This window comes from Bos taurus, chromosome 7 (genome assembly GCF_002263795.3).
Source record: "Bos taurus isolate L1 Dominette 01449 registration number 42190680 breed Hereford chromosome 7, ARS-UCD2.0, whole genome shotgun sequence".
Lineage (NCBI taxonomy): Eukaryota > Metazoa > Chordata > Mammalia > Artiodactyla > Bovidae > Bos > Bos taurus.
Genome location: NC_037334.1, coordinates 10,413,702 through 10,436,492, shown reverse-complemented (window position 1 = coordinate 10,436,492; position 22,791 = coordinate 10,413,702). Strand labels below are relative to the sequence as shown.

The following is a 22,791-nucleotide window of genomic DNA, read 5'->3' as shown; positions in this document are numbered from 1 at the left end:
CTGTTTGGATTTTCCAGTGACTTCAGGTAAATAATATTGGGTTTAATCCTCTCTGACTTTTTCCTGTAGTGTCTACTGGACCTGGATGGGAAAGCTGAGAAGAAGGTCTCCACATGGAAGTCCAAATTTCTCCCTGGGTGCTTGATGAAGCATCTGGGGCTAAAACTCTGTCTCCAGACAATAAAGAAGGAAGGAGTACCTGAGCTTAATTTAGGAATCCAAATGCAAAAACTATGCTCCCTCCAGCTCAAGGTTGAACTTGCTCACTCATTGCAGCAGTGGAGAGATTAAAAGCTCTTTATATTCTCTGTATCTGCTCATTTTTATTATTACTCCAACCCTGAGCACATTTTCCCATGGGAGCATGTCTGGACAGAATGGAAATTTTCTGTGCTGATTTGCTGTCCCCAAGAGATTAGTTTAGATGTCAGGTCTATCCAATGCTTATTGCTATTCCATGAACTCTTCTGGCTTCCAAGGGTGAAATATGGATCCTTTTTAACAATCTTGATTTACAATCTTGAGTCAAAGATTTCTCCAAAGCTGAGCCAGAGAAGCCTGTCTTGACTATGTCCTTTGAGTCTGAAATATTGACTTGTGGTAGGAACACAGCTCCTGATATCTCCAGAAAATTTATATTTATTTTTCAATAAAAGAACTGTGTTCCTTTGCTATGAAATCATCATTAAAATAATCCTTGTTTTATAAGGATTTTAAAAACAAAAAAGTATGCTTTTGATACATCAGTCAAGAGTTTCATGCTTTTAATATAAATGAAAAGTTGGCATTTGAATTGCATTTACTATGCAAACAGGCAGATGGCAAAGGTTTTCCTTCGCAGTGATTTTACTGCCTGGGATGCTGGATATATTTTGGGGTTTACTAGCCATTTATTTTCTGTATTGCAAATAAAGTCCTCTATTTATTAAAAAATTGATAATCATAAAAGACACGGTTAAATCATTTTTTGCAAAAGTCCAATCAATGGGGATGGAACAATTACGAGCTTCATTCTAAATTTGCAGAATTGTGGTTCAGAAGTGTTACATGGTTGTTCCAAAGTTATGAACTGAGTAAGGGATGCACTTAGTTTAGAATACAAAATACTTCTTAGTTCTCTTACACAAGGCCAGTGGTCTCAATCAGAGATGATTTTGTCTCCAGAGGACCCTTGGGAATATGGGGAGAAATATTTGATTTTCCCACAAGGGGAAGAGTTCCTGGACATAGTGGGTTGAATCCAAGGATGCAGGTCAGCAAACTACAAAGTACAGGACACGCCCTACCACAAGGAAGTATCCATCCAATGTCAACTGTGGTGAAGTTGAGAAACATGGTTCTTCACAAGACATTCTCCCAAAATCAGTGTGTATATGAATCACTGGGGAATCTTATCATTAAATACAGATTCTGATTTGGCAGGACTAGAGTGGCCCAGAGATTCTGCATCTGTATCAATCTCCCAGATGTCGATGTTGCAGGTCTTGTTCTTTGGAAGAATCTTTGAGTATTAGGGCTGTGGTCCAGTGTTAAGAGTCAGACGGAGGTATTTTCCCAGGTGGTGCTAGTGGTAAACAACATGCCTGTCAGTGCAGGAGACACAAGAGACATGGATTTGATCCTTGGCTCAGGAAGATCCCCTGGAGGAGGGCATGGCAACTTACTCCAGTATTCTTGCCTGCAGAATCCCACAGACAGAGGAGCCTAGTGAACTACAGTCCAGGGGGTCCCAAAGAGTCAGACATGATTGAAGCAACACAGCACGCACATGCATGCACATAGATGTTTTAGTTCTTCTCCATCAAGACTCTTCTTTCTCACATCATGTCGAATGTAAGGTGATCAAATGCTGGACCAATATCAAATGTGGTGGTCAAATACCATTCTGCTTCTGCCTTAACAAATTTACACACATCTCTTGAGTATTTCCCTCTGGACAGATGGTAAAACTTTTAGGCCTTGTTTCCTCTTATGTTGTTGTTGTTTAGTCACTCAGTCGTGTCAGACTCTTTTGTGACACATGGACTATGGCCCATCAGGTTCCCCTGTCCATGGGATTTTGTGCCATTTCCTTCTCCAGTTTCCTCTTACATGACTAGGGAAAATCCTCCTAAGGAGTAGGTCGAGGAGTTTTTTAATATTTCAGAGCTTATAGAAAATCACCTGGTAGAAAACAGTTGCTCACTTCACTGCGGCTATTATGACTGTGTTGTAGGAGAAGACTTTTGAGATTCCCTTGGACAGCAAGGTGATCAAAGCTGTCAATCCTAAAAGAAATCGGTCCTGAATATTCATTGGAAGGACTGATGCTGAAGCTGAAACTTCATACTTTGACCACTTGATATGAAGAACTGACTCACTGGAAAAGACCCTGATTCTGGGCAAGATTGAAGGTAGGAGGAGAAGGGGACAACAGAGGATGAGATGGTTGGATGGCATCACCAACTCGGTGGACATGAGTTTGAGTAAGCTTCAGGAATTGGTGATGGACAGGGAGGCCTGGCATGCTATGCCAGGGAGGCCCCTGGTGTCCATGGGGTCACAAAGAGTCGGACTTAACTGAGCAACTGAACTGAATATGTTCTAATTTTATTGGAACCACTTTATGCCTCCAAACCAAATTTTACCCACTTAATTCTATTCTCATCACTTAATTGTCAAGAATGATCTCTGTATTGCTAAGTCTAAAAGACATTTATCTTTTTAGCATATTATAATGTATTTACAAATTAGTTGACCAACACACATGTCCAAGTCTTGGCTCTGAGCTATGCTCATTACAATCTCTTATGACTTTCAGGTGAAATTTCTCAGCTTGCAGTCTCTGTGAATCTTTCCTGAAGGAGCTGTGTGTTCCCAGGATTACGTGGAGACACACTCTGATAGGAAGGGTCTCTGGAAGTCTGAATTCCTTCATGTGTGGTTGAAGACGTAGTCTGTAGCTATGTTCCCAGAGAAGACTGCAGTAAGGAGTGAAGTGCCAGTTCCTTTACAGACACAGGACTCCAACATAACAAGTATGTCTCCTTTGACTCAAGGATGTAGAAGCTGAGGGACTGCAGGAAATATTTATGGATGCCTAGATCTGGTCATTAGGGACATTTCCCTCTTGTTACTCCAGCCTCAAGCATGTGATTTCCTCCAATGCACTGGTCTAGACAGAAGTTCCTCTTAATGATTCTCTGTTCCCAAGAGACTAGGTCACAAATCAGGTGAATACTATTAATATCAATCCTTCTCCATAAACCCTTGTGCCATCTAGAGGTATAACCTCCTAGTACCTTATTCCACTATGAGTCCACATTTTCTCAAAAATAAGACTGAGGAACCTGTCTTGATTAGGTCCTTTGGATCTTCAAAGCATTAATTTGTGGTGGCAACAGAGCCCTATATCTGCAGAAAATTTCTGCTACCCTTTCAACAAAGTAAAGAAGTGGATTCTTTAATATGAAACTTTGAACACCATACCTTTTGGCTTCATGAAACTTTTGCTTAAACAAGTAGGAATTTTTATACTTGTATCACAAATTAAGTAAGTAAAATTAGTGGTTGTCATTTAGTCCCTCATTAAAAAAGAAAGTTGGTGTATGGCAAAACCAACACAATATTGTAAGGTAATTAGCCTCTAATTAAAATAAATAAATTTAAATTAAAAAAATAAATAAAAGGAAAAAATCTAAAAAAAAATAATAAAGATAAAAAAATCAAAAAGAACAGATACATTTTGATCTCTTTTTAAGCCATATAACCTATATTTGCAGATTATAATTAATCTTTATGAAAGGTAATTCTATGATATTGTACTGTATGTACTCCAGTGAAGAAATTGGACTTGGAGGAATTTAGTGACTTGCCCAAGATACAAATTGAGTGAGGGATGGGAACCTTGATTGGAATTCTGTCAGGATATTCCCAGTTCCCTGTGGGCCACTGGTTTCCAACCAGAGATCATTTTGCCCCTTGGGATATTTGGTGATATCTGAAAAAGTGCTGCTAGCACCCACAATGTGTGGGATAGAACAGAAAACAAATAATTATTATGCCCCAAGGTTAACAGGGAGAAGATGAGAATACCTATTCTAGTCCAATGTTTCTCCAAACTCACTGTACATAAGAATCCCCTATGATTGTAGTTATAATGTAGATTCTGATTCTGTAGGTCCTGGTTGGCCCTGAGATGCTGAATTTCTAACAAACTTCTGGGTGATGATAATGCATTCAGGATTTGGTCTGTGGACCATTCTTTGGGTACTAAGTCTATTATCCTTTGTTAGAGTCTAGAGTAGATAGTTTTAAGCCTTTTGCACCCCAAAAAAGGCCTTTGCATGTAATTTTGAAAGAATGATATTTACTCATTCCAGAGGCCATGATAAATTTTAGCTTTGTTTCTTTTATATAAGGGCACTTAAGTGACTCTGAATACTATACTTCTGAAAGATACTTTTTAATAATCAGAATAAGGGCCACCAAAGAATGGTCACATCCTAATCCACAGAACCTTAGAATATATTATTTTATATAAGGAGGGGTATTGAGTCGGTATATAGAGGGAAGTTGTTAACCAGCTGACCTCAATATATTAAGATTGACCATGATTGTCTTTTTAAACAAAATTTTAATTGGAATATAATTACTTTACAGTGTAGTTTCTGTATTGTATTGTTGTATCGAAACTAAATTGTATTAGCTTCTGCCATGCAACAGCTGTAAGTATATATACGTCCCTTCCTCTTGAGTCTCCCTCTTATCCTCTCCCCTATAAGTCTTCATAGAGCACCCAGCTGAGCTCCCTGTGCTCAACAGCAACTTCCCACTGTTGTTGTTCAGTCAGTGCGTTGTGTCCAACTCTTTGCCACCTCATGGACTGAAGCATGCATGTCAGATTTCCCTGCCCTCCACTATCTCCTGGAGTTTGCTCAAACTCATGTCCATTGAGTCAGTGATGCCATCCAACCATCTCATCCTCTGTTGCTCCCTTCTCTTCCTGCCCTCAATCTTTCCCATCATTGGGGTCTTTTCCAGGTGTTCCTATATTATGTTACATGTGTGTGGGTTGTGCTAGGTCACTTCAGTAGTATCCAACACTGTGTGACCCTATGGACTGTAGTCTGCCAGGCTTCTCTGTCCATGGGGTTCTCCAGGCAAGAATACTGAAATGGGTAGCAGTGCGTTTCTCCAGGGAATTTCCCCAACCCAGGGATCAGATCCATGACTCTTACATCTCCTGCACTGGCAGTCAGGTTCTTTACCACTAGCACCACATGGGAAGCCCATACTAAACACCTATATGTTAGCAACTATTATGCACTCTTCTTGTATTGATGACTTTAATATTATATAATGTATTTATATTTAGTTTTGGCTTTTTTTCTTTTATCTTTTAAAATTTCTACTCCCCCACCCCCTTACAAACACCTGTGTCAAAAATAGATCGCAGGGAGGGAGCTGCTCAGCTACAAAGGAAACCTCCACCCAGAAGCAGGTTGACTAGGAATGGTTTAGCACCAGGTTCCGCATGAATGTGCGGTGCATGACAGGCAGGGGCAGCTCCCCATGCCCCAGGACAAAGGGTTATCTGCACTAGACCCCAGTCCGTTCGCAGGGCAGGGCATGCCATGCCATGCCCCAAAGGTCATGGGCAGGGGCCGTTGGTGGAGACGGCAGGGGACTGGCTATCTGAGGCTCCTGTGGCACGGCCGAATCCTTCAGTCTGGGCGGGATTCTGACTTAGAGGCATTCAGTCATAATCCCACAGATAGTAGCTTGGCCTCATTGGCTCCTCAGCCAAGCACAAACACCAAGTTTTAGCCTTTGTTTTAAAGTCTATTTCCCGCCCCCGCCCAAGATAATGTTCTCCATATCTCCTATTTCTTTTACTTTCCATATGCATGAAATATATTTTCAACCCTTTTGCTATCATTCTTTGTGGTTCTTTAGCTCTGAAGTGAGTTTCTTATAAAAAGCATAGAGAAGATAGAAGTCTTATTTTTTTTTAACTCAATCAGCCACCCTATGTCTTTAATTGAAACATTTAGCTCATTGGCATTTAAAATATTAATGATAAATATATGCTTATTGACACTTTGTTATCCATTTTCCAGTATTTGTAGTTCTTTTGAAAATATTTGAGATAATACATATGTCATGGGGCTTCCCCAATGGCTCAGTGGTAAAGAAGCTGCCTGCAATGCAGGAGACGTGAATTCAATGCCTGGGTTGGGAAGATCCCCTGGTGGAGGGCAGGACAACCCACTCCAGTATACTCACCTGGAGAATCCATCATTGTGGTCCATGGGGTCACAAAGAGTGGGACACAGCTGAAGAAACTGAGCATGCATGCATGTGCATATATCATCTGAGATGAAATTATTCATAAGTAATCCATGTAGCACCGTGAAATTAACCAGACTTTCAAAGTCTTTCTGTTCTTAGGCTAGGAAAAACTTTTTGAAAATAGGAAAGTGGATAATGGGGATAACTGTCTTTTCATCAGAGAGAGGAAAAAGCTTCAAAAAGTGAGTGCACAATTTATTTAAAGTGTAAAAGTCAAAGAAACAGAAATTCCAGGAAATGAATAGAAAAAGCAAGCTCAACATCCACAATCTAATCAAAGAATAGGAGTTTTTGTTCCAAAGCTTGGGGTCTTCTTCAAGGATGCTTCTTCAAACCCAGAACAATTTCCCTTTTTATGTGAATGACTCTTTTCAGAGCTCTTTTTATGTCTTTGTTTCTGAGACTGTAGATGAAGGGGTTCAGCATGGGTGTGACCACGGTGTACATCACAGAAGCTGTTGCACTTGAATGAGAGTTGTGGGGAGCAGTAGCAGAGCTAAGGTACACTCCTAGGCTTGAACAATAATATAAGAAGACAACTGAGAGGTGAGATGCACAGATGGAGACTGCTTTATATTTCCCCTGAGGTGATGAGATTCCATGTATGGAGAACATTATCTTAGAGTAAGAGTAAAGGATACCAGCCAGGGGACCACCACCCAACAGCACTGCTGTAAAATACATAATGGTATCATTAAGAAGTGTATCATCACAGGCAAGTTGGACAATCTGCTTGATTTCACAGAAAAAGTGAGGGATTTCCAAATCTGTACAGAAAGACAGCCGTAACACAAGTAAGGTTTCTAACAAGGAAAGCAGGGTACTAATGAGCCAGGATAACAGAACCAGAAGTCCACAGAGTCGAGGGTTCATGATGACTGTGTAGTGCAGGGGGTGGCAGATGGCCACATACCGGTCGTAGGCCATCACGGTCAGAAGAAAATCATCCAACATTGCAAACAGCATGTAAAAATACATCTGACTGATGCAGCCTTCATAGGATATAGCTTTTCTCTGGCTCTGTATATTAATTAGCATCTTTAGGATTGTTGTGGTGGTGAAACAGATGTCTACAAACGACAGGTTGGAGAGGAAGAAGTACATGGGGGTGTGGAGGTGGGAGTCTGAACTGACAGCCAGGATGATGAGCAGGTTTCCAAACCCAGTGATCAGGTACATTAAGAGGAAAAGCCCAAATATGAGGGGCTGTAGCTCTGGTTTCATTGATAATCCCTGAAGAAGAAATTCTGAATCTTGTGTATCATTTCCTGGTATCATGTTGTGGTGTTGATGACTAGGAATGAAAAAAAAAAAATAGCGTGAATCATTTTTACCCAAATGGGCATTATTCATTTGAAAATGCTGCAATTACATCTATATCTATCTCTACCTATCTACCTACCTATCTATCTATTCATCCATCTTTTCATCTGTATTTTTAATGAATCCTCACTTTTAAAGGATGTTTTGTAACATCTTTGACTAGGAATTCTGTTAGAGAGAGAGGCATAATACTGACCTAAGTGGAAAAGACAGATCTACAGTGCTAAGGTAGTCCCAGTTAGATTATGATGTGCAGAAAGCTTTCAGATTTTCTCTCAAGGGATCGTGCATTACACAGTTTTAATGAGAAATATTTTTATCCATTTGAGGAATATATGCTGAATACTAGCCATTTTCTAGATTTAAATTCTAAGAAAGAAAAGCTAAAAAATAATAATAAAAAATATAAGCACATAAATATCTTATGTCATGCCACATGGTGACAGATTCTATGAATAGTGTAAAAAAGTGTAAAAACAGTGGATGAGGGTGCCTTTTTTTTAAACTGAGAGTTCAAGAAGACCTAAAAATGGAGAACATAAAGTTCTACTAAATGTTGTTAAGATATATCCATCTAAAATAGAGGAACTGACATACATAAAGCAAGTATTAGGAGACCTAAATGGAGAAATTGGCAGCAGCACAATAATAGAGGAGGACTTTGACACTTCTTCTACATCCAAAAAAACATCTATTTCTGCTTTATTGACTATGTCAAAGCCTTTGACTGTGTGGATCACAATAAACTGTGGAAAATTCTGAAAGAGATGGGAATACCAGACCATCTGACCTGCCTCTTGAGAAACCTATATGCAGGTCAGGAAGCAAGAGTTAGAACATGGAAAAACAGACTAGTTCCAAATAGGAAAAGGAGTACGTCAAGGCTGTATATTGTCACCCTGCTTATTTAATTTCTATGCAGAGTACATCATGAGAAACGCTGGGCTGGAAGAACCACAAGCTGGAATCAAGATTGCCAGGAGAAATATCAATAACCTCAGATATGCAGATGGCCCCACCCTTATGGCAGAAAGTGAAGAGGAACTAAAAAGCCTCTTGATGAGAGTGAAAGAGGAGAGTGAAAAAGTCGGCTTAAAGCTCAACATTCAGAAAACGAAGATCATGCCATCTGGTCCCATCACTTCACGTGAAATAGATGGGGAAACAGTGGAAACAGTGTCAGACTTTATTTTTGGGGGCTCCAAAATCACTGCAGATGGTGGCTGAAGCCATGAAATTAAAAGATGCTTACTCCTTGGAAGAAAAGTTATGACCAACCTAGATAGAATATTGAAAAGCAGAGACATTACTTTGCCAACAAAGGTCCGTCTAGTCAAGACTATGGTTTTTCCTGTGGTCATGCATGGATGTGAGAGTTGGACTGTGAAGAAAGCTGATTGCCAAAGAAATGGTGCTTTTGAGCTGTGGTGTTGAAGAAGACTCTTGAGAATCCCTTGGACTGCAAGGAGATCCAACCAGTCCATTCTGAAAGACATCAACCCTGGGTGTTCTTTGGAAGGAATGATACTAAAGCTGAAACTCCAGTACTTTGGCCACCTCATGCGAAGAGTTGACTCATTGGAAAAGACTCTAATGCTGGGAGGGATTGAGGGCAAGAGGAGAAGGGGACGACAGAGGATGGCATCACTGACTCGATGGACATGAGTCTGAGTGAACTCTGGGAGATGGTGATGGACAGGGAGGCCTGGTGTGCTGCGATTCATGGGGTCGCAAAGAGTCAGACACGACTGAATGACTGAACTGAACTGAAGTTACATCACTGCATAGCTCATTGAGACAGAAAATCAACAAGAAACAACAGCCTTACGTTTTCACTAGGCCAGATGGACATTATAGATTTGTACAGAACATTCCATCCAAATACAGAAAAATATACATTCTTCTCAAGTGCACATGGAACTTTCTCAAGAGTATTGTTTCCCATATGTTGGGAAACAATAGGTCTCAATAAATTCAGAAGACTGAAATTTCATGAGTCATTTTCTGATCACAATGGTATGAAACTACAAATTAACTATAGAAGAGAACTGAAAAAAATCAAGAATATATGCAGGCTAAACAACATGCTACTGAGCAACTATTGGTCAATTGAGAAATCAAAGGAGTCATTAAGAAAAATATCTGAAGACAAATAAAAATGAAAATGTGGCATGTCTAAATCTCTGAGATGGGCAAAAGAATGAGAGGGAAATTTATAAGAACACAGACCTACCTCAAGATACAAGAATGCTCTCAACAAACAATCTAACTTTATATCTAAAGGAAGCAGAAAAAGAAGAAGATACAGCTCAAATTCAGTAGAAAGAATGAAATAATATAAATCAGAGAAGAAATTAATGAAATAAAAACTATAAAAATAGGAATGATCAGTCATACTAACAGCTGGTTCTTTGAAAAAACAAACAAAATTGGCAAACCTTTACTAGATTCACTAAAAAAATAGAAAGGCAGAAGTCTTTGATTAATAAAATCAGAAATGAAAAAGGAGAAATAGTAATGAATACCTGAGAAATACAAAAGATTATGTACAACTATAAGTCAACAAATTGGACAACCTAGAAAACATGAACAGAATCTTAGAATTATATGACATTTCATAACTGAATCATTAGAGGATAGAACATTTGAATAGACCTATCATTTAGTACAGACATTCAAGTCAATGTGTGGCAAAAGCAATACAATATTGTAAAGTAAAATAAATAAATTCTTATATTAAAAAGAAAGTACAGATATTAAAACAGTAACCAAAAAGCTCCCCCAAATTGAAAGTTCTGGACCAGACAGCTTCAGGGGTGAATTCTTTGAAACACTACTTATCATCCCCAAACTCTTCCAAAAATTAAAAGAGAAAAAAACCATCCTTAATAACTTCATGAGACCAAATTTACCCTGATTCCCAAACCAAACTAGAACAACAACAAGAGCAAAAAAATGTAGTGCAATAGATCTGAAGGGCATAGAGCAAAAAGCCTCAATGAAATATTAACAAAAGAATACAACAATTCTTAAAAGGACCACACACCATAAAAAAGTGTAGTCAAGTGGTTTATGTTTCTGGAATGCAAGGATGTTTTAACATCTGTAAATTAACATGGAAAACAGCAATAATGAAGAATAAATATCATGTGATCAGTTCAGTAGATCCAGAAAAAGATGCTGATGTTGAAAGAGAGTTCAAAAGATTCATAAAAACTTTAACCATATAAATTTTCAATAAAGTGGGTATAGAGGGAATTTATCTCAACATAATAAAACCCATATATGACAAACTCACTGCTAACATCATAATCAATGTTGAAAAACTAGATGCAATCTCTCTAAGATTAGAAACATGACAAAGGTACCCACTCTTCCTATTATTATTCAATATAGTATTGGAGTCCTAGCCAGTGTAATGAGGCAAGAAAATAAATAAAATACATTTATTTTTTGGAATTGGAAAGGAAGTAAATCTATCATAAATCACAGATGACATAAATTTTTGAGTAGGAAACTCTAAAGATCCCACTAAATACTATTAGAAATAACAAATGAATACTATGAAGTTACAGGTATAAAATCAATATAAAAAACTACAATGTTTATAAACAATAATGATGAAATAGCAGGAAAAAATAAAGTCAAATACAAACCCACTTACAATTGCAACAAGAGAATAAAATTTTAATTCCTAACAACAACAAAAAAATCAACTCAAAATGGGTTAAACTAATGAATGCAAGACCTGAGAAATCATAAAACTTCTAGAAGAAGACAAAAGCAATACACTCTTTTGCAATATATTGTTAGATAATTCCAAGGCAGAAAAAAAAAAAATAATCTAATGGGATTACATTAATTAATCTGCTCAGCAAGGCAAAACATTAATAAAATGAAAAGACAACCTACTAAATGGGAGATAATTGTCACCAATAATGTATCAGATAAGGGGTTCATACCCATTGTTTATAAAGAACTCATATAAGTCAGCAATGAAACTACAAACAACCTAATTCAAAAGTGGGCAGAAGAGCTGAATAGACGTTTTCTCCAAAGAAGACATACAAATGACCAGCAGGCACAGGAAAAGATGTCCAATCTCACTAATTTTTAGTGAAATGCAAAGCAAAACCAAAATGACATATTACCTCTGGCCCATTAGGAGGACTATTAATCAAAAAGTCTAGAAATACTGTGTTAAACAGGATGAAGACCATAGGTAACCCTTATGCACTGTTGGTAGGAATATAAATTAGTGGTGTCACTATTGAAAAACAGTGTGGAATTTCCTCAAAATTTAAAAATAACACTGACATATCATCCAAAAATTCCACTTTTGAATATTTTACCCACACCTCCCAAAAGTCCCACTAAATTGAAAAGAGGTATGCACACCAATGTTCATTGCAGTATTATTGAAAACAACTAAAATATGGAAGCAGCCATTTATAGATGAATGGATAAAGAAGATGTGGTAGGTGTCCACCATGGAATACTATTCAGGCAAAATAAGTCTTACCATTTTTGACAAATGTTCATCTAAACTAGGAGGTATGATGGAAGGAAATAGCTCTAACAAACACTTAGATACAGAGAACACAGTAGTTGTCGCAGGGAGCATTGGGGGCAGACAAAATGGGTAAATAGTGACAACTGTGTAGTGAAGGATGGAAACTGAACTTTTGGTGGTGAGCACACTGTAGTAGAAGTCAAAATATAATATTCACATGGAACTTATGCAAAGTTTTAAACCAATGTTACCTCAGTAAATAAAAGAATGTAAAAATAATACCCAAATTCCAGTTGGTAAGCCTCCCATGGATATGTAAACATGAAGATCCATATTTATATGACCATTTTGTGTCCTGTATTTAAGAAAACATAAAAGTCAATTTAAAAACAGAGGAGAGACCTACACATCAGTAGGTGAAAAGATCTAGAATATTCACGTGGTTCCTGAGAAATTGTGATGAGAAAAAAAAAATTTATTGGTTCTGGTAATATTTGAACCCCAGTTATATCTCATCAATGCCCAGAATACCTAATAAATCAGGAAAAACATACACACAATTTAGTCTCCAGAAAAACAAACAACATTTTACAATGTTATGATCCTTTGCTAATTAAACATTCCATTATAATAATGATCACAGGAAATAAATTCTCAATTTAAAACAGAAAATATACAGGGTACAACAATCATTGTACATTTTAAAAGTTGAAATGGTGAAATATTTTTTTTAAAATGATACCATATGAAAAGACTCTGGGCACTTGAAAACTGAGTTTTGAATCTCTGATGTACCATATATTAGTTTTGTTTTGTTTTGTTTTGTCACGGGGGGGGGGGGCGGTCAATGGAACCATTGTAAATGCTAACGTTCTCTTTTATGTAGTAAAAGAGTAGTATACACTGTCTGGAGGAGCTCGACAGATTTATTCAATAAGTAAATAGAGTAGTTCCTTCCTGTTAACAAATGAATGGTTATCACTGCCAATGAGATGAATTTGATTTTTCCCCCTGCGTTTCAAGTGTCACTGTTGCTTCCCCACCTCTCAGTAATGAAATAGTTGTAAAGTAGAGCTTGTTAGCATAACTCTTTTTCATATTAGGTACAATTTGTAATCCATATGGATATCCAACATGAGGGACATCTATGCAAACAAATATTCACCTCCCTTAGTCTGTTTCTAATCAACACACAAACATACTCAAACATAAACATGATACATGAACAAACATGAAAATAAAAGATGCAAAACATGAAAATATTTACAAAATATGCAACCAACAAAGGATTAGTTGACAAAATTTGATAACAGTTCGTGTGGCTCAATATCATAAAATAAACTATCTAATAAAAAAAATGAATCTTTCTAGTAAATAAATGCTCAAATACATCCCATCTTAAGCATTTAAAAACTGCCTTTAGTTCACTGCACAAGACTCTGAAACTAATATTCTATAATACAACTCCCCTTAACTGTAAATATCCTCAGCCATGTTCTAATTCTACGGGAACTACACTATGCCTCGAATTCCTTCTTCATTCTCATTAAGCTGAACTTTATATTCCATGAGTTAGCTGCAACAATACTCCTTGTATTTCTAAGTTCAGAAGACACTTCTCTTTTTACCACATTAAGTGAATTAATTATAGGTTAATTAGTCTCTCTAGTATAGTCACATGGCAAGCTCTTGTCTCAGGGCTAGAGTGGTCTGGTTCTTATGTGAGCTTAGGTAAAATTTTTCAGGTTCATTTCTCTCTGAACCTTTTTTCTCACCTACTTATTGAGTTTTCAGATGTACCTGGATAATGTCCCTAAGAGAAAAATCTCTATGTGGATGTCTGAATTGCTGTCTGGATGATCAGCAATGGAGATAGAAGCTCTTTTTCAGACAAGCCAACAGGAAGGAGCAAAGTGTTGGTTCCTGAGCTATGATAAGACTCCAAAAGCAACAATCAAGTCCTCTCCAGCACCAGGAATGCACACACTAAGGAATTACAGCAGAGGAGATAGTTATAGCTCCCTAGGCTGCTCCTTAGGCACCATTTCCATTGTTGCCCCAACTTCTGAGTTTATAATTTCCCTGTGGGATGCTGATCTGAACAAAAAGAAAATGATTCCTATTGAGTCTCTGTTCCCAAGAGACCAGATTAGTAGCAATCAGGTGAATCCAGTCTATTCTTAGTTCTCCATGAACTCTTCTGCCTTCCAGAAGTCTCACCTCATTACACCTTATCTCAAACTTGATCTAACATTTTCTCCAAATCTGAGAATGATAACCTGTGTTTACTAGGTCCCATGGAGTTTCAAAGCATTGACTTGTGAGGGGATGTTTCCCAATAACTCTAGAAAATTAGTATTCCCTTCTTCAACAAAAAATCTATACATACATAAATGAACCAAATGTAAAACAGCTAGTTGGTTAAAAAACACACAAAAAAACAAAAATCCCCTTTTGCTTTTTTTAATGAATGTGAAGAAAAATGGCAATAGAAATACTATGACATCATTATACAAAAGGAAAGGACTCCCATAGACAAATTACGATGGAGAAAGTACATATCTAACAAACTCACAAATAATTCACCTTCACAGATAATGAAATAATTTGAAAGTAAAGATCATTACCATGTCTGGTTTGATATATTATATAATTTTCTTTCATGTGAATACCCACATTGAGAGGATACCATGAGAAATATATCTAATGAAATGCTATTGCAAGAGAATCCTTTCAAGAATTCTTTGGTCTATGTTTCTCATTAATATACAGTCAAGTATGCACCATCTTTTAAAATAAAAAGAATGCCATCACTTCACTGTGTATTCCCTCCTCTGCTAATAAGGATATTTCTCTACACCAGTTAATTACAAAGATCCTTGGACTTATTTTCCACTTTTACCAGAAGCACTTTACATCTCCCATTCTATCCTCTAGTTGGGCTTCCAAGGTGGCGCTAGTGGTGAAAAAGCCTCCTGCCAATGCAGGAGTTGTAAGAGATGCAGGTTTGATACTTGGGTCGGGAAGATCTCCTGGGAAGGGCATGGCAACCCACTCCAGCATTCTCTTGGACAGAGGAGTCTGGTGGGCTACATTCTGCAGGGTCAAAAGAGTCAGACACGACTGAAGTGACTTAACACACACTTCAATTTAATTTTCAACATTGACCTTGCTTTGCTGAGTACAGTATTCACTTCTTTTTTAGGCATCATAAGTAAATTAATTAATGAATGAGGCAAACAAGCAACCAGTCACAGTGAATTGGGGGCCATAGTTCAGGGAGGATTGGCTCAGGTAAACATTCTTGGTTTTCCTTCTCTCTGATTCACTCCTACAATGTCTACGGGGCTTTCAGACTCAAGGATTGTGATCTCTGAGAGAACAGTCTCCAGGAAGAATCACAAATTCCCGCTGGATGGTTGATGGTAGAGATTGAAATCTTTCCCCTGGAAAGATGACAGGAAGAAGTGAAATGCCGGTCTCTGAGACAGGCTTTGAACACCCAAAAGAAACAATGGTGTCCCATTAAGCCCTGAATTAGCAACTATGAAGAATTTTGCTCCCTATATCTGTTTTTTGGGCACATATTCCTCCTGTTACTCCAGATTATAAGTACAGATGTTCACTTCACTCTTCTTTCCCCACTTTGAGGTGTCTCCCTTCTCACTGGGATGTCCAGACTTGGGGTAGAGGAGATGGGAGTCATACAAAATTTTCTTTCCTTACCCTGTTCAATGGGATTCCCAGGTGGCACTGATTTCCTTGGTGGTTAAAAAGGTAAAGAATCTGCCTGCAATGCAGGAGACCTGGATTCATTCCCTGGTTGGGAAGATCCCCTGGAGAGTGGAATGGATACACAGCCTAGTATTCTGACCTGCAGAATTCCCATGGATAAGGGAGCCTGGTTGCCTACAGTCCATGGGGTCTCAAAGAGTCAGACACAGTGAGCAACTTTCACTTTCACTCCCACATGTCGCTAGTGGTAAAGAACCCACTGTCAATGCAGGAGACACAAGAGACACTGGGTTCAATCCCTGAGTCGGGAAGATTCCCTGGAGGAGGGCATGGCAACACACTCCAGTATTCTTGACTGGAGAATCCCATGGACAGAGAAGCCTAGCAGGCTACAGTCCGTGGGTGTCACAAAGAGTCGGACTCCCATCACTGAGTCAGTGATGCCATCCAACCACTTAATCCTCTATTGACCTCTTCTCCTCCTGCCCTCAATCTTTCCCAGCATCAGGGGCTTTTCCAATGAGTCAGCTCTTCACATCAGGTGACCAAAGTATTGGACCTTCAGCATCAGTCCTCCCATGAATATTCAGGGCTGATTTTCTTTAGGATGGACTGGTTTGATCTCCTTGCAGTCCAAGGGACTCTCAAGAGTCTTCTCCAGCACCACAGTTCAAAAGCATCAATTCTTTGGCCCTCAATCTCATTTAAGACAACTTACTTATGACAAACTCATTTTTTTTTCTGTAAACTATGTTAACCTAGATATAGAAATGGATGAACTGTCCATAGTTTGGTTTTAGAGAGATGAGCACTACACCCAGGCACAGGATCATGGGTGAGCCTTAGAAGTACTGTATAGAGCTGTTGCTGCTGCTGCTACTAAGTTCCTTCAGTCGTGTCTGATTCTGTGCAACCCCATTGATGGCAGCCCACCAGGCTCCTCTGTCCCTGGGATTCTCCAGGCAAGAATACTGGAGTGGGTTGCCATTTCCTTCTCCAACTATATAGAGACTGAAAGCTAATTACAGAGACTGGCAGCTAATTACAGACTCACAAGAAATCTAGTATAACTTGGAACAACTCCAAACCATCCCATCCCATTTGATAATAAATACATTATGGTTTTTTTTAATTTTTTTTTTAATTTTATTTTATTTTTAAACTTTACGTAATTGTATTAGTTTTGCCAAACATCAAAATGAATCCATCACAGGTATACATGTGCTCCCCCTCCTGAGCCCTCCTCCCTCCTCCCTCCCCATACCATCCCTCCAGGTCGTCCCAGTGCACCAGCCCCAAGCATCCAGTATCGTGCATTGAACCTGGACTGGCATCTCATTTCATACATGATATTTTACATGTTTCAATGCCATTCTCCCAAATCTTCCCACCCTCTCCCTCTCCCACAGAGTCCATAAGACTGTTCCATACATCAGCGTCACTTTTGCTGTCTCGTACACAGGGTTATTGTTATCATCTTTCTAAATTCCATATATATGCGTTAGTATACTGTATTGGTGTTTTTCCTTCTGGCTTACTTCACTCTGTATAATAGGCTCCAGTTTCATCCACCTCATTAGAACTGATTCAAATGTATTCTTTTTAATGGCTGAGTAATACTCCATTGTGTATATGTACCATATGTTTTAATATTTCATTTTATGATGGATGGTTACTCTGCCTGCTAACAAATATAATCATCAGTGGAACGATATTTAGAGCAAAGATAATAATCTATTGCTTGTTGTATTTCACTGTGTTCTAACATTTGCAAATGGCATTTTCAATTACTCTCATCCAACTTTTTCCCCCTACACAACTCTATTAAAAAGTGACTTCAGTGCTTGGGGCTGGTGCACTGGGATGACCCAGAGGGATGGTATGGGGAGGGAGGTGGGAGGGGGGTTCAGGATGGGGAACACCTGTACACCTGTGGCAGATGCATGTTGATGTATGGCAAAACCAATACAAAATTGTAAAGTAAAAAATAATAATTATAAAAAATTAAAAAAAAAAGTGACTTCACTGATGTTCCTTTCCTGATAGGAGAGCTTGCAAGAACATGCATGTTTGTGTACAAAACAGGCTGACCCTAGGTCTTATGTCTATACAGGAAAGCACATTCTTATGATTCAGTTTTGATCATGATAGTTGAAGGAATTGCTTTGTGTATGTGAGATAAATAGTGGATGATACTGCCCATTCACTGCTTATTTTGTTTCTGACAACATTTAGGATAGATGCTAAGTTTTATTTAGAACAATGGAAAAAGTGATAGCTGTAGGCATCACCTGAAATTTTTAAGTAGGGTGAGTGAGATAAGTCAATAAGAAAAAATAAAAACAGGTTCATCAATCATCTTATATATTTACACTGATATTCCATACTTTAATGAATATACATACAGCTTAAAAATAAATGGCATGTGTAATAATACAAAGTATCATTTAAAATTTGTTTAATTATATACAATGACATCTCTGATTCATATTAAATCATATGACTCTGATATAGTTATAATATGGCTAAAGATCATATTAAGTCAATTGATTTATTTCAGTTTCTGTGTAGACTACACTGGCAGATCTGTATTTGATAATCAGCTTTGCTAATGATTATGGTAAGGAATGTGTACATAGAGTCTTATAAGAGAACAGAATCCTATTCAGGAGAATAAAACCTAATGACCTTTTATAAAATAGACTGTTATGTTAAGGTCTGCATTATCAGGAACACCAGTTCAGGCCAAAAAAGGAATGATGGACCCAGAAGTGAAAAATTGTAGTCTCAGGTTTTTCCTCTCCCACAATGTTATAAAACTGAACTCTGTAGTTTAGTTTAGTTTTTTTTTTTTTTTTTTTCTGATGAAGTGGTAACTCATGAGTATTCTTTTAGCAAAACTAAGATGCATCATCTGGTATGGTATTTGTCATTTTAAAAGAAATTGTTCTTAATAAACCCAAGCAGTTTCATGAGATAAATGAGAATTTCCAACTTTTTGATATCAAAGTTTGGGGATGAAGTAGGAAAAATAGGAAGAAAGAACAGAAGAAAATAAAAATGGTTGGATATCTGACAGAGAAGAGTAATTAAGTGAGTAATTAAATTGTGTAGAGTAGTTGGAAAAAAATGAGAATTCTAGGAAATAAATAACAGGGCAACTTATACTTCCAAAGTCTGATTTAAAAAATCACAACTACTTATTCTGAGACTTTGAGATCTGCAATCTTGGGCACTTCTCCAAATCTAGAATAACTGACCTTTTTAGACTTGCCATCATAAAGAATCTTTTCAGAGCCCCCTTTATGTCTTTGTTTCTCAGACTGTAGATAAAGGGGTTCAGCATGGGTGTGACCACAGTGTACATCACCGAGGCTGTTGCACTTGAGTGTGAGCTGTGGGTAGCAGGAGAGCTAAGGTACACTCCTAGGCTTGTACAAAAGAATAAGGAGACGACTGAGAGGTGAGATGCACAGATGGAAAATGCTTTATACTTCCCCTGAACTGATGAGATTCTGCATATACAGGAAACTATCTTTGAGTAAGAATAAAGGATACCAGCCAGGGGACCACTACTCAGAAGTACAACTGTAAGATACATTACCATATTATTAAGAAAGGTGTCAGAACAGGCAAGTTGGATTATCTGACTGAGGTCACAAAAAAAGTCAGGGATTTCCACAACAGTGCAAAAAGAAAGCTGTAACAAAATTAAACTTTGTAACAAGGAATTCAGGATACTGATGGTCCAGGACACCAGAACCAGCAGAAAGCAGAGCCGAGGGTTCATAATGACCATGTAGTGCAGGGGGTGACAGATGGCCACAAAGCGGTCATAGGCCATCACTGTGAGAAGGAAGATGTCCAACACTGCAGACAGTAGGAAAAAATAAATTTGTGTGATGCAGCCTTCATAGGTTATAACTTTGCTCTGGGTCTGGACATTCCACAACATCTTTGGGATAGTGGTAGAGGTGAAACAAATGTCTACAAAGGACAGATTGGTGAGAAAGAAGTACATGGGGGTGTGTAGGTGGGCGTCTGAGCTGACTGCCAGGATGATAAGCAGGTTTCCAAACACGGTGATCAGGTACATGGAGAGGAACAGTCCAAATATGAGGGCCTGCAGTTCTGGTTCCTGTGAAAATCCCAGAAGAAGAAACTCTGAAATTTCTGTATCATTCCCCAATTCCATGTAGTAGAGGTGACTGCCTGGAAACAAACAGACAAAAAAAAAAAAAAAAAAAAAAACAAAAAAAACAAATGACATGACTAGTTTTATCTGAAATTGGCATTGTAATAATGTTGAAATTCTACAATTTTGCATTCAAAAATTAAAATCCATAATTTTTGTATGAAAATTTCTCCTTCAAGAGATCCCCTGTGCCATTTCTGAGTATCAACTTCTGGCCCATATCTAGCCTCCTCCCCAAATGGTCGTGTATTGGGGAGTTTAGATGAGAAATTCTGCCATGTTTTGGGGGAATATAAATTGAGGACTGACCTACTTCTAGATAAAGAGCATACTGTACTGAGAGATAGTTGCTATGAAGAAAGAGATCTAGTATGAAGAAGAAAGTCAATGGGGGTATTATGCTTTATTTTCTTGGGCTCCAAAATCACTGCGGATCGTGACTGCACCCTGGAATTAAAGGATGCTTGCTCCTTGGAAGAAAAGCTATGACAAACTTAGATAGCATATCAAAAAGCAGAGACATCACTTTGCTGACAAAGTTTCCTTATAGTCAAAACTATGGTTTCTCCAGTAGTCACGTACAGATGTGAGAGTTTGACTATAAAGAAGGCTAAAGGCCAAAGAATTGATGTTTTTGAACTGTGGTGTTAGAGAAGACTCTTGAGAGTCCCTTGGACTGCAAGATCAAACCAGTCAATCCTAAAGGAAGTCATCTCTGAATATTCATTGCAAGGACTGATGCTGAAGCTGAAGCTCCAAACCTTTGGCTATCTAATGCAAAGATCTGACTCTGCAAAAATCCCTGATGGTGGGAAACACTGAGGGCAGGAGGAGGAGAGGGCCACAGAGAATGAGATGGTTGGATGGCATCACCTGACTCAATGGACATGAGTTTGAGCAAACTTCCAGAAATGGTGAAGTACAGGGAAGCCTGGTGTGCTGCAGTCCATGGGGTTGCAAAGAGCTGCACATGTCTGAGTGAATAACAACAACAACAATGTTTTATGGAGTGTTCAGATAGTCTGCCAAACATCTGAACAGAGACCTCATGGAAGTGAGGGCCGGAAATGTGAGGTTATCTGAAGGAAATGTGTGAGGTGGACAGAGATAACCCCCAGGTGAAAGGACCTGAAAAGGTATTTGTTTCAGAAAATCAAGTTTGAAAGGAAGCTTTTGTATCCATGGGAAAGTCCATGAGGTAAAGTGATAAGATATAGTATTAGAAAATTTGGAGGTACCAAGAGGCCTCCTTGCAATGACCAGGCTATTCTCAATCTCAGGCACACAATTAGGAAAAACAATGTCACAAGCCAAGCTGTCAACATTAGATTATCTTTCTTCCCTAAGTGTAATAATAGTACCTAAAGTCCAGTACTATTTTTGCAGAGTCAGCTCTTTGCATCAGATAGCCAAAGGATTGGAGCTTCAGCTTCAGTAGTACCTAAATACCCTGGACACATAAAACAGGGCTCTATTTAAATATGACAATTTTGTATTCAGACTGGCTTTCTGTGGGAGTGGGATAGGGGTAGGAGAGGGTGGTTCAAGAGGGAGGTGATACACACACACACACACCCACACACACACACATGTATATAAAAGTGAAAAGTGAAAGTGAAAGTTTCTTAGTTGTGTCTGACCCTTTGCAACCCCATGGACTATACAGTCCCTGGAACTCTCCATACCAGAATACTGGAGTGGGTAGCCTTTCCCTTCTCCAGAAAATCTTTTCAACCCAGGGATCAAACCCAGGTGTCCTGCATTGCAGGCAGATTCTTTACCAGCTGAGCCACAAGAGAGGCCCAAGAATATTGGAGTGGGCAGCCTATCCCTTCTCCAGTGGATCTTCCCAACCCAGGAATTGAACTGGGTCTCCTGCATTTCAGGCAGATTCTTTACCAACTGCTATCAGGGAAGCCCATCTTATATAATTATGGATGATTTGCGATGTTGTCTGGCAGAAACCAACACAACATTGTAAGCCAATTTTCCACTGATTAAAAAAAAAGACTCCATCTTCTTTTTTAGGCTGCATATGGAATGGGTGAATTTAACTCAGAGGACCATTATATATACTACTGTAGGAAAGAATTCCTTAGAAGAAATGAAGTAGCCATCATAGTCAACAAAAGAGTCTGAAATGTAGTACTTGGGTGCAATCACAAAAATGAGAGAATGATCTCTGCTCACTTCCAAGCCAAACCATTCAATATCACAGTAATCCAAGTCTATGCCCCAATCAGTAAAGCTGTAAAAGCTGAAGTTGAATGATTCTATTAAGACCTACAAGACCTTCTAGAACTAACACCCAAAAAAGATGTCCTTTTAAAACACTATAGGGGACTGGAATGCAAAAGTAGAAAGTCAAAAAATACCTGGAGTAACAGGCAAATTTGGCCTTGGAGTACAGAATGAAGCTAATAGAGTTTTTACAAGAGAACGCACTGGTCATAGCAAGCACCCTCTTCCAACAACACAAGAGAAGACTCTGCACATGGACATCACCAGATGGTCAACACTGAAATCAGATTGATTATATTCTTTGCAGCCAAAGATGGAGAAGCCCTATACAGTCAGAAAAAAAAGACCAGGAGCTGACTGTGGCTCAGATCATGAACTCCCTATTTCCAAACTCAGATTTAAATTAAAGCAAGTAGGGAAAACCACTAACCATTCATGTATGACTCAAACC

General features: G+C 38.4%; 2 protein-coding genes across 2 annotated transcripts; both read right to left on the bottom strand.

Moving 5' to 3' along the window:
• Nucleotides 1-6,648: 6,648 nt before the first annotated feature.
• OR7A113 (olfactory receptor family 7 subfamily A member 113) lies at nucleotides 6,649-7,686 on the bottom strand. The gene has a single exon (NM_001390823.1). It carries the CDS (start codon nucleotides 7,684-7,686, stop codon nucleotides 6,649-6,651), a length of 1,038 nt encoding a protein of 345 aa, NP_001377752.1.
• An 11,414-nt stretch (nucleotides 7,687-19,100) lies between these two features.
• OR7A115 (olfactory receptor family 7 subfamily A member 115) lies at nucleotides 19,101-20,231 on the bottom strand. Its single transcript, NM_001390824.1, has one exon. The coding sequence runs from the start codon at nucleotides 20,229-20,231 to the stop codon at nucleotides 19,101-19,103; it is 1,131 nt and encodes a 376-aa protein (NP_001377753.1).
• Between the last annotated feature and the right edge of the window lie 2,560 nt (nucleotides 20,232-22,791).

Excerpts from the sequence above, each read along its gene's own strand:
- OR7A113 (NM_001390823.1), bottom strand. The coding sequence starts at position 7,686 with ATGAATAATGCCCATTTGGGTAAAAATGATTCACGCTATTTTTTTTTT.
- OR7A115 (NM_001390824.1), bottom strand. The coding sequence starts at position 20,231 with ATGCAAAATTGTAGAATTTCAACATTATTACAATGCCAATTTCAGATA.